At 38.2% G+C, this 10,358-nt stretch overlaps 1 protein-coding gene across 1 annotated transcript; it reads right to left on the bottom strand.

Moving 5' to 3' along the window:
• Nucleotides 1-238: 238 nt before the first annotated feature.
• LOC106810461 lies at nucleotides 239-7,461 on the bottom strand. The gene is made up of 7 exons (XM_014813840.1): nucleotides 6,231-7,461; nucleotides 4,070-4,147; nucleotides 3,657-3,785; nucleotides 2,673-2,781; nucleotides 2,078-2,163; nucleotides 1,748-1,855; nucleotides 239-1,412 (listed from the first exon to the last, which is right to left on the bottom strand). The coding sequence occupies exons 1-7, from the start codon at nucleotides 6,909-6,911 to the stop codon at nucleotides 858-860; spliced, it is 1,746 nt and encodes a 581-aa protein (XP_014669326.1). The 5' UTR covers nucleotides 6,912-7,461; the 3' UTR covers nucleotides 239-857.
• Between the last annotated feature and the right edge of the window lie 2,897 nt (nucleotides 7,462-10,358).

The raw sequence follows: 10,358 nt of genomic DNA, 5'->3' as shown, positions 1-10,358 counted from the left end.
CATTTTTATATATTTTTGTGCGTGGTTAGTGTGCATAGCAAGTGAGAAAATCACATTTACCAGAATGAATAAAAAACGTTGCTTTTATTCACTCCTGATATGTATGTGGCTTTGGTAATATTTGTGTTGTGTATTAGGAAAACGTTCCTTTACTGACTATTATTTAAAACAAATATATTCGTTTTTCACTTCTTTTGTGAGTGTATTTTGCACAAAACAAAAATAGTAAAACAATGAAAACCAGAGGTAAATTTCTTTGTCCTACTATAATATTATGCAAAAATGTTTTCATTTTGCAATCAAGTGACAAAACGACAAAAACTGCTCATAGCAAAGCAATGTGATAAAAACAAATAAACTGCTTCCCATATTACTATTAAACCAGCGGAGATCGATTCCAAATGAACATTTTTATGGTAACAACTCTGGTAAACGTATAACATGTACTGATTTTTTACATTTTTTAAATATCAAGTTATGTGTACATATTTCCTTGCTTATAATTTTGTGAAGCAATTCTAAATAAATCTATTATACAAGAGTTATACTTATACATCAGACTATCTACATGTCTGTACATAGAATGATTATCCGCGATTTTTCAATATCTGAACACGATATTTTAGCACAAAATCAAAGCCGGCATAATGATTGGAACCAGTTCACTGGTAATATACATGTAGCATTTTTGCTTAGCTAATCCTATTGCATGCATGTAAAATTTAAGAATATATGTAACAAAGATGGTGAGATTAGTAGATTACTACCATTGTGCATTCGTGCACAAAATGGCAGACGGGTGCTTAGTAGCATACATGCATTAGAGACCTCATTAAATAATTTATATCCGAGTTTCATTAAAAATCGCCAAACAGCTCATCTTCGATGCCGCTTATCAACTCCGTTACACTTTTGCCATCACCAGTACCATGCGGCTGCTCCTCCGGTCGAGCGATGGGCGAATTCATGACGCGTGCTGCCATCTTTTGAGAAATAATACCACCATCACCTTGTGTTGCCCGATAGTCGGCCGATTCACTACTACCAGCTGGCGCGGGAGTTCGAACCTGCCAATTTACATTGCGTGGAGAACTAGTAACGGGGCTGTATACAGCAGTTGTTCGCTTAGAATTCGTTTGTGCTTCTGTTTTCTGACCTGCTTTATACGTAAGTGATGACATCACAGTCGGATCTTGCTTTCCAGGTGGTGTGAACTTAGGAGAGTAGCTTGCTTCATGACCAAGCTTATGTGTTTCTGCGGGTGCAACATTACGGATGTTCGGTGTAGAGCCTTCTTGCCCACCCACCAATTTCTTTTGTGTGTGATGAAGTTTGGTGACATTAATGGGGTTCTGGGTGCTTTCCGGGGAATCGATTCTGTCCCTGATATCTTTCAGACTCAATTGCAATACCTGAAAAAGACAGAAAATGTTGGTTTAGGAGTACAAAATATTACCAACATAGAATCTTTAGTAGATTTACTTCACAATTTTACCTTTATATAGGAAGTGTACAATAGATCATCTACTTCTGATAATGAAGTAAACAGGATAAGCTGCGAATGTTTAGTATTAAGGCAATTCAGGGATAACTGAAAATAGCAAGAAAATTGCTTTCAGTAATAATGGAAACACAAGGAAACTAAAAATAACTAAAAGAAATTACAATATTTAATATCTACATAATTTACTGTTGGCTTTACTTTTACTGCAAAAAAAATAAAAGCTAACAATGAATAAAGCAATACTTTGTGAGATGAAACCTTGCTGTCCTCTGTTTGCACATATATTCGTAGTAGATTCCTAGAGGTGATATTTAAATAGTGACTTCTTGGAGAAGGACTGAAGACTCCACACTGAAATATAATGTTTTCTACATAAGATTGTATCGCATATATGTAAAAAATCTAATCTCCCACCAAACACAGAATTCACTGCCCATGCAAGAACTGAATGAAATCTACAAGTACTTATTGATGGCTACATACAGTAAGCATCCCATTAGCAATATATTTCCACACACATATTATATATTCATCATTCTGCAGATGAGGTTCTAGAATCTAGACCATGCATACCTGGTTCAGAAAGACACCAGCTCCTCCCTTGAATGTCATCTCATGTTCATCCATCACCTGTCTATGGACTGTGCCCTGCATCTCTCCTGCAAGCAAATATGAATTACTCAACTACTACGTTACAAACAACGGATTCCTGTCAAAAGTATATTGCAATAACTTAACCATAGAAGTATAAAATTATATATTTGTATAATCATATATATATATATATATATATTATAATATATAACTATACAATCTCCAGTTTATATTTTATGACAAAAATGCTAGTACTATATAGAGTGAGCTATAGTCCCTTTAACCTAGCTTGTTATAAAATATGGTGCTTATATAGGTGAATTGTGTGAGACAGACGGCAACTTCCATAATGGGCTGCATACATTAGCATTAGTAATGTTTCACCAATGTTTGAATGATTTTTTTTTCTTGAATGATATTATACTTTCCATCTCACATAAATTATCAAATAAATGATGCTTTCTTTTCTCTTAATCGAAAATCTGTTGCTTAAAGTATGGTAACACAGTTAATATATGAAGTTGAACTTCTGTAGAAACCTCACGTAGCAGACGAATTATCTTCTGTAACTCACCTGTAGGATCTTTTACGACTATGATGGCATCTGCACCAGTGAATGTCACAGATTTCACAATTACGCACAAGAATGGTACCTTTCCTTTAGGAAGTTGCTTCATGGTTGCCTAAAAATTATAAAAGTGAGTTTACATATGTGCAAGCCATTCACACACGCGTGTATGCACACACAGACGCACACACACACACACGCACACGCACACGCACACGCACACGCACACACGCAAACGCACGCATGGATGCACGCACACACATATGCACATATAGACATTGATGTCATTGATAGCAAAGATAAATAGAGATGAATACATATATTTTAACTGGCATTGTTACATTCTAATATTTGCTGTGATTTGCAGATTAAACGTTCTTGAATTTTTCTGCCTCCGTAGTTCACCAGCGACCATGCAAGCAAACAATCTAATTAACTGATCACCCATGTAGACCTACCATTGTCAAGTACCAAACCTATACGAACTACAGTTTATAACATTGCCTAGCAACTGATCATGATGTTATATTAGCCAACCAATTAGTTAGTTATTAACTTACTGATGGCAAGGAGCTCGCAAGCTTGTGTTTCGCACTTTCGTCAATGTACTAACTCAATAAATAACACATTATGTAGGTTGGCCAACCAATTTTTTACGTTTATGAAAAGTTAGGCTTCTTACATGAAACTTTTTTGCAAAGAACTATCCCAGGCACCTACCAAGTATCCAAGCGGACCTACTAGTTTGACATCAGGCCAGTCGTAAAGGAGAAGTTCTATAAGCCACAAAGACATGAATAGATGCAAACAGACATTGTGCTGATTATATAGATATATATAATATAAAAAAACATACAAACAAACAAGCGAACAGCTGTCTTATTTAAAAACATGATAAAGGCATGAATCTAGAATTACTGAAGTAGTAGTATGGTGCAATACCACTGGTAAACATGCAGACCATTGATTAGAAATAGTAATTGCTCATACCTTCCTCTGTACCCAGGATAATCTGAAGTGTGACAAGGAGCTTGCCTGCTCATTTTCTAGATCTTTCTGCATCACACGCCATAACTCTTCTGCAAAGTCTTCATCGCCAGTCTGAGTGCATATGGTCTCCTGTACGACATTACAGTTGAAATAGAATATGTGAATCACATTACCCATTACACATTACAAGATGTTGAAGCTAAGACAATTCAAACCACACCCTGCCAATATATGACCACAAGCACTCCAAACGTTGGGATTTATGACAACCAAATCCTTATTCGTGGATTTGTAGCATTGCATCACAGCAACACACATTTTCATACATGCCAATTTATTTTCACAGAATATATATTTATAATTGGAGGAAATTTACCTAATAGCCATATTGATGGAAACTATATAAGCCTCACCTTCAGATGATTCCTTGGAGACTTTTCACCAGAACATCCCACTGTAATGTCGATTTCATTCTTGGGTGACCCGAATGGCTTAAAAAACCAAACAAATAATTCATTATTTTTTGTAATTATATATATATATAAACATATGTATAACAGGGTTTGAAATTAAGGGCAGCAAGCAGCAATTTTGCTGCCTGCTTTCAATGTCGGCACCAAGTACTTGCTGTCAAAAATTCCTCATGAACCAAAGTAAGAGCACAGAAGTTACAAGTAACATATGTTAAATCGATGGCCAGTTGCTCAGGGTTGTCAATTTTTTAAACCGCGTTGACCCTACGTAACTGCTCATACTTAATTTGAGGTTAATAGTTGGATTAAGGATGGATGAGACTGTTGTCAATCGGTTGTAATTTCGTAATCGATCATCGGTTGGACCCAAGTAACCGATGCTCGGTTACAATCGGTTACTCGGGGTGTTGAATGCCTGCGTGTGCGTAACGTCGTCTGCATGTACGTGTGTGCATGTTTAGCCCTGTTTATTGCTTGTTTTGCCCTGTTTACTACTGTGTGTATAATACATGTATGTTAATAAAGGATAACTTGTATAGCAGCGATGATATCTCTGATTCTCATCACCTTTCCCAGTTTTCTTGTTCAAGTTTTACATTTATTTCGATTTTTTTTTTCTCCGATGAAATCGATTATGGATTTTAATAACCAAGCGCTTGGTTCGAGCCACTGTTCAACCGATGATCGAGTATAATCGATGATCGTGACATCACTAGGCGCTTGGTTCGAGCCACTGTTCAACCGATGATCGAGTATAATCGATGATCGTGACATCACTAGGATGACTATATTTAGAATGAACGAATCAGGAAAAACAGGGCTAGAAGGGGCCAAACCAGCTTCCATATGAACAGATGCAATAGCACAGTAATGTTATGGTGAGAGGGAGTGGAACTGCTATGGTTTTCTCAGATTTTTGCCCAAGTGAGTAAGTTTGCTCCCTGTTTTTTTTTGTCTATGGTAGTAAATGCTTGCTGCCTGGAAAAAAGGTTAATTTCTAACCCTGATATAAGACCCTATTTTTCATACAATGAACATACCTAAATTGTATGGTATGGTATAGATATGTTCATGATGATACCAAAAATGCACCAAACAAGATCATGGCTGACCTCACCCTAGTGCAGGGCTCGAATTAACCGACGGCACCGACGGCAATTGCCGTCGGTGCCCCTATCAATCGCCGTACTGCCCCTGAAAATCCAACCCGACCGACGGCAGTCACCTGCCTTGCCCTTTTGTGTAATTGCCGTCGGTGCCCTTTAATCTACTGCCCTAGTTTCGTTTTTAGTCGAATCAACATAACACGTGCGCGTGCGTGCTGTAGTTGCAATGATGAGCTAAAAACCGATAGTCGTAGAAGGGAATAATAACGGCATCGGATAATTATTAGCTCCTGATAGCGGGCATGTAAAATTTCTTCCATTACTTCCATTAGCAGAGGGGGGGTACAGGGGTCAGTGTTACGGTGTAAGCTTACATGGGGGCATATTGTTTTGTACATTAAAAGCAAGACGATGTTGATGTACTAATTTGTTATGAGTTTTCCTTTATTTTACAAAAGTGCCTTGGTGCCCTTCTCAAATTTTGAGAGTTGCCTTGGTGCCTTTTAAAATTGCCTTTGTGCCCTTCCATTTTAGAGAAAATTCAAGGCGATTTCTCACATGCCCTAAAAAAATTGCCTTGCCCTTCTCGTCGCTTAATTCGAGCCCTGCCCTAGTGATATGAGTCCAATGACTAAAGGTACCATTGCAAATCACATTGCAAATTTAATTCCAGTACTATACCAGTTTCTTGTGCAATATGCCTAATGTTGCATGTGCATTGTGGTGTTATATGTGCATATATATATATATATATATATATATATATATATATATATATATATATATATATATATATATATATATATATATATATATATATATATATACCATATATATATATACCAGTATCATGAACATATATATATACTATGTCTGTACTAGTATATATATATAGGTTCATGGCAACAAATAACTAAGAATTCTCAATCATGTAGTACTGACTCCGAGAAAATCTGACTAGTGTAAGCTGCAAATAATTTCCTGTATAAATTTACATTTCCTAATACAGGCAGCATTCCTGCAGGTCCAGGAAACTTTCTTTTAGTTCTACATCTCGTTGTTGGTGTTTCACCAAACACAGGAGTTCGATTTTCGGCTGATACTGAAGTCGGTGATGTAGATAAACATGTACTCAAGGATGCTTCGTTTTTAAGGCCCAGCGAGGTTGGCGTCCTCAGCATCGCCTCCTGTCTCTGTGGAAGCGATGTTTTCAGATGTGTCTCTTTTCCCGATTCCATCAAGCCTGATGTTCTGAGACGTGCCACTTGTCTTAGAGGTGTTAAAAGTGGAGTTACTGGAACCGTATTTTGTCTCAAAGATAGTGAGGTTGGTAGTTTTGGGACTGCCTCTTTTCTCGGTGATACAGAAAGTGGTGTTTTTGCTTCCATTCCATTCCCAGTGTGATTCAGCTCTTCCATTGGTGTCCTTATAGAAATCCGGTGGCACTCAGCTACTTTGCATGGTGTAATTTCCATAAGTGTATTAGGAACTGAGAGCGGCATATCTGAACATAGTGGAGTTCGGGATACAGAACCCTGAACAGACGGTGTCACAATTTCAGATGACGCATACTGTGACTGTAACCTCCCTGAGTCACTGCCAGGATTTTCCAGCATCTTCATAAATATCCCGACGAAGTCACAGCCATTCTCAACCTGTGAGCTACATTTAGACATCTCGATTTTGCTCTGTTACCCGTTTAGTGTTGTTGGGCCGTATACTATTAACTTGCTTTTACTAGTTTTAGTTACTTTTATACGTATAGTTAAATTAGTTATAGTATTAGTAGGGCCTAGTACTTCAACACCAATCGCATTTTGTCTGAACGTATGAGACTACACTCAAACTTCTGCAAAAATCGTGGCGTACAGTGTCACTTAGTGTACACTATAGCCTACAGTACAGTAGCCTACATATGATGGCAAAGTGTACAGTGAGTAGTCATTACACAGACTGTCACAGTCACAGTGTCAATGTGAATCGTGAATTGTGAATCTTGAATCGTGCCCGTGTCGTGGGTCCCGCAAATTCATCAGCACGTCTCGTAATCAACCGTATAATGATGCGCTGCACACTAGCAGTCAAACGTTGAGGGTCTTGGCCACTGTATATTTCATAATCGTGCTAGGTTGTATATCACTTCGATATTCAAACGAGTCTTGACGGGTTTTGCTCCTGTGTCACCAGTGTGTGTATGTGTTGACAACTTCTTGTTGAGCAATGAGTTCTCAGATTAGCTCAGACTTGGCGGAAATTTTCTCGCGAGATTTTGCGTTAGTAACACACAAGATGTCAGCCTCCGTACTGAGGTTTTGGTAACGAAAGGTCTCAACCCTAAACGTAAGTATTTGTAATCGAACATTGGTTGCGTGTTTATTTTTGGCCGCGTTTATGAATAAACCGTTGTATACGAATTTACCATTAGTTAGCCTATGCTGGATTTGGGGAATTAAGAAAAATTGACAACCAAAACAAGGCAATTTTATGTTGACACCCTCTGATGTCAGCCATCTTAGAATCTAGGCCTAGATTTTTGTTCCCTGTAACCATTTTATGCATGAACCAGTTTATTTAACCAATTATACTTGTTCTAGTACTATCAGTAATGCCAACTTAGTATTAATTTATTAGTAATTAGTTGAACTGTTTATCATACCGTGCAGTGTAAACAAATGTGTTTTGCAGGCTCCCTCAAATTTGTATGTTACACACAGTGACACACTCACAGCCACACTGCATTGGACCATCTCCTTCCCGTATTTAATCAGACAACCCATTACATTATAGTTAAGTGTTTATATACTATTTTAGGACCACTGCACATAGACACTGCTGGAGTGTGGGATGTAGGATACTGCCCCAGTGAGGCTGAGAGAGTCTACGTCCCCCAGGGTACTGCCGGAACATACCCTGGGTACGGTTCGGTATACCGGAACGTACCCTGGTACTATCTAATATGCCGGACCGTACCTTGCCTATTCCACTAACGAGTCTAGGAAGTTGCCTACGCCTACTCCCTAACCCTAACCATATCAAATAGTTATCAGGGTACGTTCAGGTATACCGGACTGTACCCAGGGTACGTTCCGGCAGTACCCTGGAGGACATAGACCCTATGAGCCACAGTGAGTTTACTGATGACATGTTCTACCCAGGCCTTTACTTTAGATTTTAGACATTTTTCAACTGAGTTTTAAAATAAAGTAAGGAGACCAAATTAAAACATCTAAACATCTAATTTAGTTCTGTGTCAACAAATAAACAAGGATGATGATGATGATGATGATGATGATGATCTCACCATCAGATCAGACCAGGGACCTGGAGGATGGTGTGTGTGGGGCTGAGAGGGTATTGATCGAGGAACAAAATACTGGACTTCTTCAGAATTTTGTTGTAATGTATTATCTTAACTCCTTAGTAATCTAGTCACATTTGGAAGCACAATTACACTGATACTGAGAATGATGTAGGTATATGACTTATTATAGTTGACACAAATACCGATTCAGGTGAATAATAGCCCTCGACACTCGATTGCCCGGGACAAATGAAAGTCTATGTCGGACAAGTTATTCTCTTGGCTAGTTGCCCGATCCGACAACAACAAAATTCTAGTTGCTTAATATTCAATAACATCCTTTGAGCCAAGGCGTGATCGCACGCCATATCTCGCGTTTTATTTTCAAATGTCGCCGAAAAAAGCATCCCGCAACACCTGTCACCCACTTTTACCATTGCAGATTTATTAATAGAGAGCCAGCCCGCACATTGTGGCGTGCCTGGCTGCGGCTGCATTGATTGATGTACCGGGGGGGGGGGCACGATTGTTTGAGCTGCGTGGGGCATGTTCATTACTGAATATGTAGGGGGTGGGCATCACTGGGATGGGAGAGTGACAGCAAAACTCTTTCTCGGAATTGTGAAAAAAGCTGCAATCGGGAATGACACAATGAGCGTGCCAGCACGCAAAAAATAAACGTGTGAATTTCATTACGATTTTCCATGTATATACTGTAATATGATATGCACTCAACAAAAAAGGACATTAACAGCTCATAGATTGCAAATAAATTTTTCACAAGTAAAATCAAAGTTTGGACAACTAAAAATTGCTTAGAACTTGTTGCCCGACAACCAGATCTGAAAATAAGCGTCAGCTAAATAAGAACATTTATTGCGTCAACTCTAGGGTTTAATCCAGAAGGTTTGATTAGGGTCGCGACTGGGCTAATCGTGTTGGTGTGCTGAGTTATTTATCACACGTACATAGCAATGACATCGACTTTCGGTCTGGTGTACTGTACCCTCCACCAGTTAAATGTGGGTTTTACATGTGTTTCAACTGCATTAAGATTATTCCTCATAGTGCAGTCCATCAGTATCACATGTTTTAACTTGGCATTTCTATGTATAAGATTGGGCCTAAGATAAAATATTGCTTGTTTCCCCTTTACCGACCGACTCTCCAAAACGCAGCTACTCGACACATTTTATTAGCCGATTAAAACAAAACAAAAATTATTTCGTTTTGCCAAAAAAAAAATCAAATTCATTCTGCAAAAACATATACTCAAAACAGAATATACAATATACATACACACATTTTGTCAAAACAAAATAAAAAAGATTTTTCACCTACCTACCTACTCAGTACCCTGAGAGGCGAGTAGGTAAAGGGGAAACAAACAATTTTTTAAGGGTGGCGGTGGCTACATATTCAAGTTAATTTTCCACTATAAATTGTGGGGATACTATAGATTTGGCCTCGTCGCGCCGCCGCCGCCACCACAGAGATTTCCTTGTGAGCGCTCTACCGGCTGCAGTTCTTCTCGGATCATCTTCAAATTTCACATGAAGGTGCGTTATCGTAAAGCAAAGACGCCAATCGTTTTTGGTGTAGGCGGAGTCATCGTTGCCATGGTAACAACATTTTTTGTCAGAAAATATTCTAGAACCTGTAACTTCTGCAGTTTTTACCCGATTGGCATAAAATTTGGCACACAGGACCAATATATACATATATATATATATATATATATATATATATATATATATATATATATATATATAATATAATTATTATAAAATTATTATATAGGACATGTTATATCGGACTGTGT

This window comes from Priapulus caudatus, unplaced genomic scaffold, assembly GCF_000485595.1.
Source record: "Priapulus caudatus unplaced genomic scaffold, Priapulus_caudatus-5.0.1 Scaffold16, whole genome shotgun sequence".
NCBI classification, from domain to species: domain Eukaryota; kingdom Metazoa; phylum Priapulida; class Priapulimorpha; order Priapulimorphida; family Priapulidae; genus Priapulus; species Priapulus caudatus.
Note: the sequence above shows the minus strand (reverse complement) of the source record. Positions and strands in the feature narration are given on the sequence as shown.

What these genes read in the sequence shown, in the direction of transcription:
- LOC106810461 (XM_014813840.1), bottom strand. Translation starts at nt 6,911, where the DNA reads ATGTCTAAATGTAGCTCACAGGTTGAGAATGGCTGTGACTTCGTCGGG. An exon ending in TATCCTGGGTACAGAGGAAG is followed by an intron (nt 2,782 to 3,656) that starts GTATGAGCAATT and finishes TATAATTTTTAG; the next exon opens with GCAACCATGAAGCAACTTCC. An exon ending in CTGGTGTCTTTCTGAACCAG is followed by an intron (nt 1,856 to 2,077) that starts GTATGCATGGTC and finishes ATTATATTTCAG; the next exon opens with TGTGGAGTCTTCAGTCCTTC.